The 17,767-nt window shown below is 48.9% G+C and overlaps 2 protein-coding genes across 2 annotated transcripts in view; one reads left to right on the top strand and one right to left on the bottom strand.

Annotated features, from left to right (window-relative positions):
• Positions 1-17,767, top strand: part of wnt5b (wingless-type MMTV integration site family, member 5b) — a 45,459-nt gene that overhangs the window by 12,382 nt on the left and 15,310 nt on the right. The window lies entirely within an intron of this gene.
• fbxl14b (F-box and leucine-rich repeat protein 14b) lies at positions 8,855-11,239 on the bottom strand. The gene is made up of 2 exons (XM_061807581.1): positions 10,453-11,239; positions 8,855-10,337 (listed from the first exon to the last, which is right to left on the bottom strand). The coding sequence occupies exon 2, from the start codon at positions 10,283-10,285 to the stop codon at positions 9,089-9,091; it is 1,197 nt and encodes a 398-aa protein (XP_061663565.1). The 5' UTR covers positions 10,286-10,337; positions 10,453-11,239; the 3' UTR covers positions 8,855-9,088.

Below are 17,767 nucleotides of genomic sequence, written 5' to 3'. Positions count from 1 at the left end.
ATACAGAGCAATGGCGAGTGTGGTAAGGAAGTGTAGAAACGGGTCCAAGCGGGGTGGAACAGTTGGCGGAAGGTGTCTGGTGTTCTATGTGACAGAAGAGTCTCCATTAGGATGAAGGGCAGGGTTTATAAAACAGTGGTGAGGCCGGCCGTGATGGACAGATTAGAGACGGTGGCACTGAAGAGACAACAGGAAGCAGAACAAATGAAGATGTTGAGGTTCTCGCTCGGAGTGAGCAGGTTGGAGAGGATTAGAAATGATCTCATTAGAGGGACAGCCAAAGTTGGATGTTTTGGAGACGAGGTTAGAGAGAGCAGACTTGGATGGTTTGGACACGTCCAGAGGCGAGAGGAGAGAGTCAGTATATTGGTCGAAGGGTGCTGAGGATGGAGCTGCCAGGCAAAAGAGCGAGAGGAAGACCAAAGAAAAGGTTGATGGATGTGGTGAAGGGAGGACATGAGGACAGTTGGGGTGGGATAGCAAGATGACATGCTGTGGCAACCCTTAACGGGACAAGCCGAAAGAAAAAGAAGATAATTCCCCACATGTTGTTCAAGGCCCAACTTGACGAAAAGCAAAAGAAAACAAAGCAAAGCACCACTGCTCTGTCCCATTTTTAAACCTCACGTGCAGCTAAATAAGCTCATTATCATCCAAATCTTGTTTTTGGATCTCACTAGATGACCCAGGCGTACCTAATGAGGTGTCCGACGTGCGTACTTGCACCACGGCGCACATCTCGAGTCCTTTTCATGTGGCATGAAAGGACCGCGAGTCGCTTTGACACGCCACCGGGTTGCGGTGACACCGCAAAAGAGGCGACGTTACCGACTCTCGGGTAACGCGGACCGAGCACGGTGGAGGAAAATCCATCTTTTGCATGTCGTCAGCGTTTTTTTTTTTTTTTTTTTAATATATATGTATATTTGTCCCCGTGTGTTTGTTTAGATTTGCGCGGAAACAGCATGTCGAGATGCACGCAGGTGGGTGTAAACACGGGCGGGCGTGCCGCATTGGGTCGTTCCTTCCGTCGGAGCCCCATTTGTATGTAAATGCTCATCCCGGTTGAAGGCAAAGGACACGGGGAGCGTGTTGAGGAGGCAGAATGGAGATGCAAAGACGCACAAATGTGGAGGAGACGCACAACTAAAGTGCAGCCGGGGAGAGGAATAGAGAGAGAGAGAGGAGAGAGAGAGAGAGGGAGAGAGAGAGGGAGGGAGGGAGGGGGGCCTGGATAGACAGAATGGACGAGCTCAGCAAGAGGGGAGGAGGAGGAGGGTGATTTTGACAGCTCGCAGCCATGACAGCAGCAGAAGGTGGGCTGTGTGTGCGCGTGTGTGTGTGTGTGTGTGTGTGCGTGTCTACACTCACACAAAAGACCAAAGTTTCTCATTCCGAGGAGATTTTGAAATCTCCCCAAAAATCAAAACGCTGCCGTCCGGCAAGCACCTACGTACGGCCACAACATTAGGCACACCTCGCTCAAATCCGCCTCTGAAAGGCAAAATTACACGTGCAGAAGGCCGCAATGTTTTCCAGAATCTATCGCTCCCCACCTTACTGTTGTGTTTTTAAAGGCAGATCATTTTTTCTAATATTTAGTTTTCTGTAAGCAACACAGTAGCTGCACATCATCTTCGTGTGTGTGTGTGTGTGTGTGTCTGATGTCAAAGCAGCAGCCAAATCATGTGAAATGCGCAAAATGTGTGAGTGTGTGCGTCAAGGCTTATGTGCCAAACCAGATCAATAAGAGCTGATCAATATGAGAAGACAGCTAGAAGGACCGTGGGGGCGACGCACACACAGACACACACACACACCTCTTTGTATTCCAGCCTCACTCAGCTTCAGCCTCTCCCCCTCCACCTCCGTCTCTTTCATATCTCTTTCTCTGTTTCTTGCAAAAAAACCCACATTATTATTTCTCCACTTTTCCTCACGTTTGCCTCCCAATATCCATGCGCGTGATCGAGGACGACTTACTTGCCTAATAAAGGATTTAAAGTGCAAGGAATCCACCGTTAGCGTTAATTGTAAAGCTGCATTTCAAGTCATGATTTCATTTTTTTTTAGTTTTGTTTTGCTTTAAAGCATCAATTTGCGATGCGCAATGGTAAAGGCTGAGACGTAGCCTTTGTTCACGCATGCAGCATTTCCTGTCAAAAAGAAAGAAAGAGAGAAAAAAAAAAGTTGGTTTCCCTTTCAGGCCGTCTCCCCTGCGTCTGGGAAACAATGTGACACATTTGAAGCGGCAAAAAGAAGGAAAGTTTCGCTTTGTCGATGCGTGAATGACACGTCGGGGCCGCCGCTCGGCGACATCAACATCGCACTAAAGCTCCTCGGATGACTGTAACCACTGCAGTCACCCCCCCCTCCCGACCCCCCCCCCCCCATTTCCCCAATCAAATATTCAGCAGCGAGGCCTGTTGTGCGATTGGAAATGAAGGCGTTATAGTTTTTAAATGAAAGATTTATTCTGCAGCTCTCGTGTCCAATTCCGCTGGAGCCGCCGCCGTTTGGGGTAAAAGTGGCTTCGGCGCGCGACGCAAACTAGAATCCGGCGCACATCGGACGCAACATTAGCGCATCCCAACGAGATCCCGTGCACAATTCTTTCGTTTTACGAGTGAACTTGACTGTAAACTTCAACTGTGAGTGACAAAAACAGCTAGAAGCAAGCACCCAGAGCCTCTAATAGATACTTTTCACGTGATGTCATGAGTCAAACGATTTTTGTTTGCCACGCCCACTGGACAGCAAACCTTACAATACAACTCGCGTTTTTTTTTAGTGATCTTTTTGTGAATATTGGCTTGCTTATACGCGTTTTACGGCCTTTTCATCGTGGTATTTCATTGTGTGGATTATGGCTGTAAGAACGGACAGGAAAAGGGGTCAGGCGTTGTTTACTTTTTGCTGGGCATTCAGCTAATTTACCATGTTATCCCCCGCACTTGTTACATATTTTTACGGAGGTCTTTGGGCTGTCAATATGCCGACTACCACCCGCAGTGAAACTTTACTCTCCAGGTTTGCGACAGATAACCCGAACCTCGTAGCTGTCGCTAGCCGTAGCCTTTAGCTGCACATTTGCGGGCCATGCTGATCGAATTTTTTTCGAGCGTGCACTCCGGCCCCTAGTTGAGTAACTTTTCGCACACGCTCGGTGAGTTGGTAGCGAAAAGTATGCAGTCTCTGATCATCTCATCGCTGTTTGTGTAGTTACAGTCTTGAACCAACAGCTCGAGTTCTGCACCTTCTCATGAAACTTATATCTAGCAAATACATGTATGGGGTTTGCTTTCGGAGCGAGGTCATCAGAGAATTTTTTGAAATGAGTTTTTAGCAACTTATATTGGTCTCCGCTCAGTGTCCACGTATTGCCGACATCCCGTCGTTTATCGCCGATCCACAGCAGGAGGAAACTGCACTTTCCCTCTTCAGCTCTGTTTTTCAGCATTCCCGTGAACACGAGTTCGGCGTGTTGCTTGAATCTCCGCCACGCATCTGGTAGATTGGATGAGTTGGAACACCGAACGCCTCCCTGTGCGAGTCCGTAGTTATACCACCGTCACTCTGACACCATGTTACGATCTTGCTGTCGTGGTTTTGAATAACGTAGACGTGAGTCCAACTGTACTTTTTAACGTGGGTGATATTCTCTCTAGCTCACTTCCTTATCGTCCCGTCGCGCCGAGCTGACGTTGCCGCAATCACAATCACACCAAACTTGCTATATACGAGAAGTACTATAGCTCAATCTAATAATAACGAGACGATAATTGCTCTCGAGTTTCACATGTGGCTTCTTTCTTTATTCCTCACTCCAGCGCAAGTGCCTCAAATCGCCTCCGGTTACAGTGTTCATTTGTCAGCGGACTTTCAAGATAAAAGCTCAAACGATAACCGTAGCTAAAACATTACAGTATACACTTATCGCTCCCTAGCCACGATATGGAGACGCGATATTGCCGTCCAAAATGGCGTTGTCAACAAAAAACACGTAGTCGGCGTGACGTCAATGAAAAGTACCTATTTCCGCGATGTGGTGGTATGCGGCAGTCTCCCGTTACGTGACCGAGCGCCTGTGAAGCCAGGACGAACTGGGGGAGGTTGAGCTCCTGCTCGACGCCTCCATCCTGGCTGGTTGTAACGAAGAATCCGGGTGTTCAATCTTTCATTCGGGGTGATGTCACTTTAGAATCGGGGTGATGTCATTGTTGCTCCTCACCATCAATGTTTGATGCTCGGAATGGGGTTGGGGGTGGGGTGGGGGGGATAGATTTTTTCAACCTCCTCCATCCATCTCCGGTGAGGAAACGCAGCTCATTACCTTGCTGAGGAATGTGCGGCAAAGGTGTGTGTGTGTGTGTGTGTTGAAAATAATTAGCTGGTCTGCTGGGCAGCTTGCTCCGTGAGAGAAGCAGCAGGAAATTTTTACATAAAGTTTTAATGTGAATGTGTGTGTGTACGTGTGCCTTGCCAAACTTTACTGGATTTTAGGCGTATCTTGGAGCGCTGCGTGTGTACTCTATGTGTGGGTCGGTGGCCTTATGGTATTTTAACATGACTAGCCGACTTCTAGCAGCTCACAGTCAAAGTGACTCACAGATTCCTTTCTCTTGCTTTTCCTTTATTTTTCATCTCGTGTGTTCCATGTCTTTTGCTCACCGCCCTCTTTAATATGAATTTAAAAAGAAAAAAAACGTTCCTCTTAACCACTTTTACCAAAAAATCTAAGTTTCATTTCACATCGACTGGGACGGAATAGAAAGCAGACCCCCGCCAAGAATCGCTGCCCCCCCCCCCTCACTAGCTTAATGCTAACACAATATGTAAAACACCATTGACGGGCTAACGGATAGCATAAATAGTTGCAGTATAGATCCCTGCAAGCGATCATATTTGAACACAAACGGTGGAGCAACACGTTGACTGACAACATAATACTCACAGGCATATTTTCTTTATCCTCTGGAAAAATAATAAACGACCGTGTTATAGTGTGCTATTTTCCTTATTAAAAATATATTCAATTTCTTTGTTTTTTGGAGGAAACTGGAACAGGTTGATGGCGCAAGATAATTTTACATCCAAATGTTTTTTAGTCATGAGTGTGGTCATGGAACCAATTCAACCCAAGGCAGTTATCTGACGTCTAATGTTATCTATGTTTTCCAATAAATTTAAAGCAACACCAAAGGACCTCGACACACATTAGACACTCCCAAGCCCCCCCCCCCCCCCCCCGCTCCCCCTTTCGCACTCCCCACTGTCCCGAGGGGGGTCTCGGGGGACTTCAAAGCCCCTCGTCTACTGTACCTCGGCGACACCTCAGCACCAGGTGCCGGCGAGGAGGAAGGAGAGGCAGCGAAAAGGGCTGAGCACAAAAGGGAAAGGACGGGGGGTGGGCGATAAAAAATGAAGAAATGAAAGAAGCAGATGACAAAAAAAACGACAAAAAAAAGCAAACAAGCAGAGAGCTAAAAATGGAGCAGGGAGAGTGCCACAGGCAGACAGAACACTGGAGCCACAAACAAGAGAATTTCTGGGGTGGGGGAAGGGGGAGGGAGGGGGGGGGGGGTCAGTCGCACCAGGCTGCTAATGCCCCCCCCCCTGAAGCTTTGTTGTCAAGGAGCCCCAATTCCCACCCCCCTCCTCTTTTCTTTTTTTTTTTTTTGAAATGGCGGCCTGTTCCTATAATGATGAGCGCTAAAACTCTTCTTCCCTCACCTGACAGGAAGTGTGATGCAGTCACACACAGACAAACCGCAAAGTTCAGACGGCAGCGTTTACACTATGAACAAGTTTTTATTACCCCCCCCCCCCCCAAGCAACCTACATACATCTAGCCTTTTGTCTAATTTGGGGACTTTGGCGGCATTTGGATCGAAATGTGTCAGTCACGCCGACAAGGCCGCGAGTGCGTCTTTTAAATAGACGCACGCCGAGAGCGCGATTCGTTCCGCGAGCGCGAATCTCTTGTGCCGCGCGCTTTTGATCGCGGCGGCGGCGGCGCATTCCCCCGGAAATGACTGCAAACTGCGCAATAAAAGAAGTAGATGGGGGAATGATAAATTGGAGGATGTTTATGCGCTTAAAGGCCTCAAAGGCAGACGGTTAGCCCCGTAGTGAGGTCAACCGTTGGAATACGCCGGCAAATCCTTCACGCCCGTGATTGGATGGGACCATTTTGCTGACTGCGCCGCACGCTGTGGATCAGGGGTCGCCGGGAGTCACCGGGGGGGCCCACGTAAAAACAAACAACAAAAAAAAAGCTCACCGGTGACGGCACATTGTGATTTCTCTCGTCTTCCATATTCATATTTATCTTTCCTCACTGCTGAGAGGCTGAATTCAGACGATTTGTTCGCCCGTCGCATTAATCGGTACCAAAGAAGAATGCACGCATTGCGGCATTTTGTCACCCCGTCGGTAATTGAAGTTGACTTTTATACATCATCTTATCGGCGCTTTTTAAGAGATTACGTGACCTTTTAAAGGGGAAGATGCGAGCCTCGTCCTGTGAAATATGAACCCGGCGCCCCCGGGGGTGATTAGCTTATCTTGCTACTGAGGCAAGAAGCCGAAAAACCTCCCAAAATGCTCACTTGTTTGTCTTTAAGTGGGGTGGGGGGGGGATGTCAATCTCCGTGAAGATTTAGCATTTTTGTACCTGCAGGCCACATTATTAGGTACATCTACAAATTAATAACGCTCACTTTTGATTGACTGTCTTGATAAAAGGCATCTGTTCGGAAGTCAGTCCACCGCACAGTTTACTTTTACGGCCACGCGTATAAAAAGGAGTGATTTTCCTAATTAAAATGCCGCAGGATGCTCACCGCTTTCCCCGCGACGCGGCGCACGGCCGTAACGCCGTCTCGGCGCGCGGCGGCCCGACCACCCAGCCGTCGCCCGTTTTATTTGCACTTGTAATCAAACATAATAGTTGACGAGGAGCCGTAAAAAAAGGAGGCGGCGTTAAAGCTGTCATTGCCGTCATTAGCCGGCAGAGTTACACGTCCTGGCCCGGGCGACGTCGCTGCGATCGATGCCTTGCTGCCGAAAAGTCACGCTATGGCGGAGCCGAGAGATATAATACACACAGCAAAAAAAAAAAAAAAGTCGCTTTGGACGGTCGTGGTGGGACGCGAAGAAGCGAAAGGACGCTGACACGGTGACATCCCCGAATCCCCCCACCCCGGACAGAGGGGGAATGCCTAAATGCTGTGAATGATGGTGTGGAATGTGAAAAAGAAGCGAGTGGGGGTGAAAGGCGAGTGGGGGGTCTCTCCTGGCTGCTATGCGTGACTGAACAAGAGGAGAGGAAAATCGGCCCCCCCACCTTCACCAAAACCTGCCTTTCTAACTTTGAAATACGCACAATGGCGAGTGGTCCAGTGTGTGTGTCACACTCAAGATCTCATTTCATATCTGATAAACGGCTCCCCTCCCAATAAATAGCACGGTAAGAATAGTCACGCGTTCCCCCCAAAAATAATAACAATAATCAGCATCCGGCGAGCATGGAAAGATAGCCGTCCCAGCGCCTCGTGTTCGTTAATTACAAAAGCCAATGCGGCTAAATCAAGGCATCCATTTTGAGTGCGCTCATAAATAATAAAACAACACAACAGATTTCCTTTCCCTCTCTTCTCAGCAACCCCCCCCCCCCCCCCGGAATGAAAGGCAAGCGCGCTTGCGATGAGGACGACGGCGGCGATGGACGATCCGCTTCATTTTTAAAAAGCACGGCAAAAAATAACGACGCTAATCCTCGCGTGTGAAAATGAAAGCAACACAAAAGGCGCTATGGGTTCCTTATATAAATACCTTTAATTGATTTAACTTGTAAGAATATAAACAATTTAAGTTTGGAATTCTGCATGTTCTCTCTTTTTTTTTAACATCTTTACAAACATCATATACAGAACATCTTTTTTTTTCCTTTTTCTTCTTCTTCAGCCGTTTCAGCAGGACGCACAACCGCGTGTTCCGTGTATCAAGCAGGTCATTGCATTAGAACAAAACAAACGCACACACACACACACGTATTGCCAGTGCACGTGTGTGCGAGAAAACAACAGGTAGAGAGAAAGAAAGAGAGAAAAGAGAGAAAGGGAGAGAGAGAGAAATGTGGCCGAGCTTGCAACTCGAGAAGCGGAGAGAGCGAGAAAAATAATCGATTGCTCCTTATTCCAAGCATGTCTCCGAATGGGCTCGGGGTATTTTTATCTGCGGGGAGGGATGGAGAGAATGAGGAGAGAGAGAGAGAGAGAGAGAGAGAGAGAAGGAGAGAGAGAACGTCCCTCCTTTAATACCCAAAAAAAATTGAACATGGAACCCTGATTCATTTCAATTGAGAAAAGAGGGTAAAACGATACCTAAATCACTTCAATTTGAAGCAACACTGACTTGACATTTGTCCCCCCCCCCAGCGCGCCTCCACCTTTCAACCGAAATACCTGAAGAAGCTTCATGTCTTGGCAACTTTCGCCGGGTTTTGATTTGGGGGGAGGGGGGGGGGGGTTAAAAATAATAATAAAAAAGAACAGAAATCGCGCACACATTGAGCACGTTTGCATAATGTCGGATGGTCATAAGATTGCAAATCGTCTCTTCGGTGGTGAAAGTTACGAGCGGAATTAAACAAAAAAGGTAGTCGGATTTTTCTGAAGGGGGGGGGGCGACACACACACGGTCCCTCTAGGCACATTTTCTCCCATTTTCTGGCGTTCCTTCTTTCTTTTTTATTTTTTGGAAAAGCAAGCACATACGAGGTAGCCGAATGTTTTTTTTTTTGTTTTTGTTTTTTTTCAGGCTGTGGCGGGACCGGGGGGGGGGGGGGGGGCGGTTGGGTGGGCCGGTTTGACTTTGTGGCGCAGTTTTGGGGCGAATGTATCAAATTGCATCTCCGAAAAAAAAAAAAAGGGGGGGGGGCTCAATATGAGATTTGTGAACTTTTGCTGACAGTAGGCGTGTGTGGGGAGGGGTGGGGGGGGTCGCAGGTGAAGCCCCCCCACTTTCCGCACACACACACACACACACACTCTCTCAAAAGGACCAGCGTGTCCTCCGACTCCAATCACCTGACTTTCTCACTCTCCGTCATCTGCCAGAGTCCCAGGTTGAGAACTTTAAGGCAGGGCAGCTGCGTGATCCTCTCCAGCCCCCTCTTGGTGATCTTGGTACATCCATACAGGTCGATGCCCGCCAGCTGGGTCAGGTGGTCGGCGATGAGCTCCAGCCCCTTGTCGGTGATGCGCACGCACTGGCCGATGTTGAGCGTCCGCAGCTCGTGCATCTGCCGCACCATGCGGTTGATGCCGTCGTCGGAGATGTGGCACGAGCAAAGCGACAGCGACTTGAGCTGGTACAGCCCCTGGGCGATGTACGCCAGCGTCTGGTCGCCGATCTTGTCGCAGAAGGACACGTCCAGGCCGGTCAGGCGCAGCGTGCCCATGGCCAAGTGCATGGCGCCCGTGTCGCTGATGTTGTCGCAGGAGCGCAGGTTGAGGCTCCACAGCGAGGTCATGTGCGAGAGGTGGATCATGCCGGCGTCCGAGATGCCGCCGCAGAAGCTCAGGTTGAGCACCCGCAGCTTGGCCAGCCCCTTGGAGATGTGCTTGAGGGACAGGTCCGTCAGTTTCTGGCAGTCCTGCAGGGTCAGGTACTCGAGGCTCAGGCAGCCCTCGGCGGCGCTGCGGGTCATGCCGGCCAGGTGCCCGATGCCCACGTCCGAGACGTGGCGGCAGGACCTCAGGTTGAGGCTCTTGAGGCGGTGGAGGCCCCACGCGATCAGCAGCAGTCCCGTGTTGGTGATGTTGCTGCAGCCGCCCAGCTCCAGAACCTCCAGGTTCTTCAGGTACTGGGCGATCCGGCCCAAGCTGGAGTCGGTGATCTGCTTGCACAGGCTCAGGTTCAGCACCCTCAAGGAGGGGATCTCCTGCGCGTGGCCCAGCCCGTTGTCCGTGAGGTTGTAGCAGCCCGACAGGTTGAGGGACTCGATGTTGGGCATTCCCTGGATCACGTAGCTCAGGCTGCGGCGCAGGGACAGGATCTGGACCCTCCGGATGCCCCTGGCCTGGAGGCTGGGGAAGAGCGAGGGATTGGCCCGCCGGAGGTGCAGCTTTGCCTCCACCCCCCTCCACACCGACTTGTGGTAGGATGCGTCCCTCCAAGCCAGGCACACTTGGGCCACCCTGCCTTTGTCCCTCACGTCCAGATAGCTGAAAATCATGGCCAAAATTTCCGGGAAGAGGCACGAAATGTGCGTCTCCATTGTTTTTCAAAGCCCAGGCATATAAGAATTAATACTCCACACCCCCCCACGTCTGGAAAAACAAAACAAAACAAAAAAAAAAAAACAAGCACTTCTTTCAGTTACCAAAAAAAAAAAAAAAAGTAACAGTGTCCCCCCCACACGTCAAAAGAAAGAAAGGAACTGACTTTCTTTTCTGCTCTTCTTCTTCTTTCCTTCGATCCAACTCTCGAGCACAACGTGAGCCGGTGAGCTGGCTGGCAGGCTGGCTGGCGCAGTCACATTGAAAAAGAAGCGAGGCAAAAAAAAAAGAGCCCAAAAAGCGTTTATTCCTGCCTGCCTCCGCCAAAAAAAAAAAGAGGAGAGGGGGCGAAAGGAAGAAGAAGGAGGAGGAAGCGGAGGAGAAGAGGAAACGGCGTCAAACCTCTCTTTCGCTCTCTTTCTGTCTCCCTCCCTCCCTCCCTCACTCACACCACGCTTCCTTCTTGTCTTCTGCCCGCAAAAAGGCGTCCACCGTGGGCCGAGCGCGGATCCAGACGCTCGCGCATTTCAGAGGCGGAAAGTAGAAGTCAGAGCGACGCGAGCGACTCCCGGGACTTGTTCCATGGCGAGGCGGAGCAGCAGCACCATTAAAAGAAAAAAAAAAAAAAATAGACTCCGGAGGCCGATTGAGTGCGAAGGAGGCGAGGGGCGTCCTGCACTCCAAGCCTTTGTCTGCTCTTTTCAAACCGCCTTGGCAGGGACCCCGGCACTCTGCACGCTCGGGAGGGGTGAAGCCGCATGTCGCTACAAGTGCAACGCGTTCACAACTCCGCTTTGCGCCACACGCAACAGCACCCCGGGTGTATACCGGCGCGCCTCGTGTCTAATAATCGGCGAGTTAACGTGTTGTAACAGAGGCGAAGCGTAATAAGGTCGTTTTTTCCGAGGTTGCGCTCCCCTCCCCGTGTCGGGCAGTTGGTTCGTCCCGCCTCAGCTGGAACGGTGCGAACAGTTTCCCTTGGAAACCAACTTCTTACAATTCAGTTCACTCTGAGCTTTAACCCTTTAAGAGGACCGCACGGGAAACTGGAAAGTCAACTGGAGAAGTCTGCACACTTTTCTTACTTGGGTTTCGGCTCAAGTCTGTATTTTATCTCATTTGTTTATTGGTTGACTGATTGGATTTGCTGCCGCGAGGGCTTGGAGAGAGAGATGCACGCATTAAATAGCTGTCAGAAAGTGGCAAATAAAAAAATAACTACATACTTCATACAAAAATGTACTACATGCAATCGCAGCACTGAACCTCTGCCTGTACATTTGACTAAAATGCTCAGAAATTTAACATTTATAATTGTCCTTGACTGGTGCTACAGAAGTGGTCAATTAAAAAAAATGCATGTATTTTTTTGCAATTATTTTGTCTTTTTATATTACATTGTCATTAGGCGGCACGGTGGATCAGCTGGAAAGCGTGAGCCTCAGTTCGGAGGTCCCGGGTTCGATCGATCACGTGCAACATTTATTGGACACTCTAAATTGCCCCTAGGTGTGATTGTGAGTGCGGCTGTTTGTTCCCCTCCCCTTGAGGATAAGCAGCTAAGAAAATGGATGGATGGATTAGATTATAATTGGGCAGCACGGTGGATCAGATGGAAAGCGTTAGCCTCACAGTTCTGAGGTCCCGGGTTCGATTACGGACCCGCCAGTGTGGAGTTTGCATGTTCTCCCCGTGCCTGTGTGGGTTTCCTCCGGGTGGGCACTCCGGTTTCCTCCCACATCCCAAAAACATGCAATGATAATTGGACACTCTAAATTGCCCCTAGGTGTGATTGTGAGTGCGGCTGTTTGTGTCGATGCGCCCTGCGATTGGCTGGCGACCAATTCAGGGTGCCCGTTGATAACTGGGATTGGCTTCAGCACCTCCCACGACCCTAGCGGGGATATGCGGCTAAAAAAAAATGGATGGACGGATTGCATTATTATTAATGTACAGCACATTGTTTCAGCTGCGGCCATTTTTATGAACTGCAAACAAATGCAGCGCGGCTCAGCCTCTGTCTACGTACATCCTGGCATCAGCGAAATTTTGTGTCAGTGTTTTGTGCAATCGTGCGTCGAGATTTTTATGATATCATATTGAGTTTTTGTTTTATTTCTTAACGTCATGCCCTGAGATGCACTTTGAGTTTAAACGCGAAAGTAGTTATATTTAAAAATATAATGTACTTTTTTTTAAGAATTCCAGAAAAGGAGGCCGCAACATTGGCGAGAATAAAAGCTGAGTCCCGGGTGACAAACGGCTAAAAACCACTGCCCTACATATACGCACGGTTGGATTTATTACACTATAATATATAATAACCTTCCTTATCACATTCGTAATAATGGTACATCAGTGCCACGTGCTTGTCTTTCTTAGTGACTTGGACAAATCACCTTTCTGCTTCCTTCTAGTGAGTTGTGGAATACGCTTTTGTGTTCCTTCCGCTCACAAACGAACCCGAGCGTGTCCGCGTTGTGATGAGAAATAAAAATTGGACCAAGAATGGCAGCAGTGTCCTAAAGTGACTGACTGGGGCGATAAATTAATCTCCAAAGTGTTTAAAAAAAAAAAAAAAGAAAAAACCCTTCTCATGTGTCTTTCATTGAGACCCAATATAATTACTTTGAAGCTGTTTGTCATCTCGCATCTGGCTTTAGTTATGTTGTGACATTCATCATTAATTCAGTAAAAAGTGTGTGCTTTGCTGTAGCTGTTTTCAAGCCACAGAGTCCAACTTTCTTCCCCTGCAACGGGCCTCTCTCACCCGCCAATGTAACCTTGGACTCTGAGTGAGTGTGTGTGCTCGCGTTATCTCCAAGCGTGTGCACGTGTATAGCCTATTCAGTCAAAGGAACGTCCCGTACGTCTGTTTCTATGCTCGCGTCTGCCCCACTACTTGTGTGCATGTGCGTGTGTGTGTGTGAGCGATAATATGACAGGGGAGCCGTTTGCTGAAGCCAGTGGAGTGTGGCCGAGTGCTTGAGGAGAGCAAGCGAGGGAGAGGAAGAGCTGATGGGAAACGTAGAAGTCGGGTGAAATAGAGAACAGGGATCAGGTGAGGATTAAAACGGGGGCGCAAAAGAATCTGGAATTCGGGGAGTTTTACGTGCTGCAGCGCGGCTTAAGTAACGCCGGGCTGGTTCATTTATTTAATGATGAACGCGGCACCTGCAAGACATTTGGAAATTGCACCCAAGGATGAAGCAGACTTTTGCAAGTCACCTGATATCTCGGCTGGTTTCTTTTGACTCTGCCACAAATGCATCCGCCCAGAACGTGCTGTAGCTCCAATTATGAAATCAATGCTTCTGTTGTTGTCATTCAATCACAAAATCACATTTGTTTTCGAAAACGACATTTTAGCATTAGCCCGAATTGAATTGCGTGTCTCTCGGCACAATTATTCTACATGCTAATCAAGCAAGCAGGCGTGACAAATGTAAATGTCTTTCAACCTTTCATCCCACAAGCGTCATCAAGGGCAAAACAAAGCAGTCCCCGGTGGCGGCCGACGTCTCCGGCACGTCCTTGCCGCACCTGGACGCGCCATCCGCCGTATGTGTGTCGTGCATTTTCAAAGCCCGTCGGTGTGACGTGAATACTAAGCTTCGCGGCAGCTCAAACGCTCTGACTGACGGCGTGCGTGCCACCAGATTAGCAAAGTTTTCACAGAGACCAAACCGGGTTTTGCCGCCGTGGTCATAAACTATGATGGGATTAGCCTCACCCTAGGGCTCGGTTCAATTAGATGCCGCGACTGATCATTTCCTGTGCAGCAGCCGTGTACTCAAATGCCATATTTGTGAGGCTCAAAGGGGAATAGAAAAGCAGCCGCTATGGTTTTGAGCGAGGCGCGTGCAAGCGCAAGAAGCAAATTTTGCGTGTGATTTCTTGTTGCCACGCAAAATGTTTGTCTTCCTGGCAACTGCAAATTATGAACAGCTTTAATGTGGGATCTGCGAAAACACTCCCGACGACGACCTAATCTATAAGCAGCCAAACATATTATGTGGAATGTTTGATTTGTCGTCTGGATCAGATCGAGATTAAACATTGTTGGTTTTTTTTTTTTTTTTTTTTTTACCCCTTCACAAACTCTTTTTCAAAGGTCTAACAGCAACATGAGGGGCAATTTAAAAAAAAAAACAAAAACAAAAAAAAACGATGATGAGTTTAAGCGGCACGGTGGATCAGATGGTAAAATGCTGGGCTCACAGTTCTGAGTTCCCGGGTTCAATCCCAGACCCACCTGTGTGGAGTTTGCATGTTCTCCCCGTGCCTGCGTGGGTTTCCTCAGGGCACTACGGTTTTTTCCCATATTCCAAAAACATGCGACATTAATTGGACACTCTAAATTGCCCCTAGGTGTGATTGTGAGTGCGGCAGTTTGTCTCCATGTGCCCTGCGATTGGCTGGCAACCAGTTCAGGGTGTACCCCTCCTCCTTCCTGTTGACAGGTGGGATTGGCTCCTGCACTCCTCGTGACCCTCGGATGGATGGATGGGTGGATGGATGGATGAGGAGTTTAATAGGCCGTAATGAATCTGCAGGCAAGAGGAGATAGCGATGGTGGACGACTTCAAATACTTCTGGTCAACAATACAGAGCAATAGAGAGTGTGGTAAGCAACAGTTGGCGGAAGGTGTCTGGTGTTCTATGTGACAGAAGAGTCTCCGCTAGGATGAAGGGCAAAGTCGATAAAACAGTGGTGAGGCCGGCCATGGTGTACGGATTAGAGACGTTGGGAGTGAAGAGACAACAGGAAGCAAAACTGGAGGTGGCAGAAATGAAGATGTTGAGGTTCTGGCTCGGAGTGCGCAGGTTGGATAGGATTAGAAATGAGCTCATTCGAGGGACAGCCAAAGTTTGATGTTTTGGAGACAAGGTCCGAGAGAGCAGACTTGGATAGTTTGGCCATGTCCAGAGGCGAGAGAGTCCGTATATTGGTAGAAGGGTGCTGAAGATGGAGCTGCCAGACAAAAGAACGAGAGGAAGACCAAAGAAAAGGTGGATGGATGTTATTAGGGAGGACATGAAGACTGTGAGTGTTAGAGAGGAAGATGCACGAGATAGGCTTAGATGGAAAAAGATGACACGCCGTGTCGACCCCTCACGGGACAAGCCGAAAGGAAAAGAGGAATTACAGAATTAGATTACAGCGATCCGTTCTTAACAATACACGCTTACTCCAATGTATCTACGAGCTTATGTATCTTCGCTTGTCTTCAAATACCCCGAACATTCAATCTTGAGGCGCAATCATTACAACTGTGCCTAAAAAGAACAGACGACAAATCGTTGACGGATTTGTGAAAAATATGAAATCGACCGTCATCGGACACAACGACTGTGGCGGCGAGCAGAAGAAGTTGGAAGATTGAAGAGCGAGGAAGCGAAAACACAGAGGGAGGCGGGACAAAAAAAAGCCACAGGCTCAGTGTTGAGCAGCAAGCGCTGAGCCTCTGCATGACCTGCTGCCTGCCTGCATGCATGCATGCATGCATGCATGAGTGTGTGTGTGCGTGTGTGTTGCCTGCTGGGCCCGTGCTCGCACTCACACTGTGCGAGAGAGAAGGGGAAATAAGCATCGAAGGGAGGAAGACGAGTATTTTTAGTGGGGATGTGGAGAGAGAGAGAGAGAGAGAAGCAGTCACATGGAGATGTTTCTGGAGATGATGGCGCCAGAAGCGTCCGTGTGTGCGGCGCCTCCCCAAAGTGTGACATGTCACGTCATGCGAGCGTGTAAAGTGCTGATGTGTGCACGGCCCCCGGTACACGTGCGATTTGACGCGTTGATGATTCAAGGGAGGATCCTCGGCGGATAATTGTCGGCCTTGCTTCACGCGGGCCCGGCTGACGGTTGCCGGGGCAACGCAGGCGTGCGTCAACTTGCCAAACAACCCCCCACCCCCACCCCCCACACCTGACAGCTGACACCTACCTGGGCGGATATTTCCATGCGCCACACACAAGCAGGGATGATATGAAAGTGAAAGCGGACGCACCAAAACTTCTGTTTGTGTGTGCGATGAATCTTTTATGTTGTTTTGAGGTGTTTCCTTACTACACCAGCACAGCGACCGCACGTATGGAAGGAAGACCGCAGTATGGCCGCTTTCAAAGGCCTGCTTACGGTCATTATTTTCCCCTCCTGTTTTGGAGTGTAACGCCCCCCTACCCCCAACTCTTTCCCACCGCTCCGCCATCCAACGTCTCCTGGCAAGAACGCACAAAAGACGTTTCAAACGTCGGGTGCGGCACTTGCGCCGAGGCCGAAAAAGACTGCGTTTTCTCCCTGCGTGTGTTCCTCCGTGCCAGCAGGGGGAAGTAATGCTGCTCAAAAAGGGTGAAGCGTGTTCGCATGCGAGGCTGCGGAGAACCGCTGCAAGTCATCAGGATGAAATGCGCTGGAACACCTTCCATCCCTTTGAGCCCCTAAAAAAATTGTGACCGTTTTTTACAAAGAAAAATCACACTCGTCTGCCCGTTTTGCATTGTGTGTTAGCATTGAGCTAGCAAATACACAACATGCAATTATTACCGTTTTATGTTTAAACTTATCAGAGAAGGAGTCACCGATGATGTAGTGGTACACACGCCTGCCTTTGGTGTGAGCAGCGTGGGATCGATTTCCGCTCAGTGATGGTGTTTATCTGACTGGCGACCAGTTCAGGATGTAGTCTGCCGTTCGCCTGAAGCTAGCTGGCATAGGCTCCAGCTTTCCCGTAACCATTGTGAGGATAAGCGGCTTGGATAATGACATGACAAACAGGGAATGGCACAAATACATTGTTTGAATTATCCACTCCGCTGCTTGTTGGCTACCTTCATTTTGAGCTGTTAACTCAGATTTCTGCTCACAAGTCAAGATAAAAAAAAAACATTTTGAATAAGCAATCCAAATGAAACAAGCCTTCCTCAATGTTTAATATGTTCGTGAGGATGAGCGGGTTTGGGTTTGATGACTACTGCATTTAAAACCTATATATTTGTATTCTGAGGTGTGTTTTAAAATATATATCCGCTTATCTAAATTTAACCTGTCACCCAAAAGTCAAATTCCCGCTTATCGCTGTCCTCAGCCATGTTTTGATGGGATATTTCCCAGCAGTCCCGGAGCGCGGCATCAATAAGAGACGAGACGAGACGCTCGCTGACACTTACTTCATCATAAAGTTCATTTGCTTTCAGCGCAACGGAGTCAACGGCTCCCCTTCAAGTGCTTTTCCACTCTTTCGGAGCATCTCATCGCGACCGACCTGCCGTCGTATTTTCTTCCCCTTCCATTTATTCGTCGCACCTTTCAAACATTGTTTGAAGTACCGATTTACCTTCTTGTGTAAAAGTTAAAAAGTGCAGACTCTGTAGGGAGGCATAGTAAAAAAATAAAAATAAATCAATCAATAGTTATCAGAAAAATAAATACCTTACTTGAAATATCAGCATCAGTACACTAACAAAAGTATTTTTGACCA

Source organism: Syngnathoides biaculeatus, chromosome 20 (genome assembly GCF_019802595.1).
Source record: "Syngnathoides biaculeatus isolate LvHL_M chromosome 20, ASM1980259v1, whole genome shotgun sequence".
NCBI classification, from domain to species: domain Eukaryota; kingdom Metazoa; phylum Chordata; class Actinopteri; order Syngnathiformes; family Syngnathidae; genus Syngnathoides; species Syngnathoides biaculeatus.
The sequence above is the reverse complement of the archived record's forward strand: the minus strand, read 5'-3'. Positions and strand labels throughout refer to the sequence as shown.

What these genes read in the sequence shown, in the direction of transcription:
- fbxl14b (XM_061807581.1), bottom strand. Translation starts at nt 10,285, where the DNA reads ATGGAGACGCACATTTCGTGCCTCTTCCCGGAAATTTTGGCCATGATT.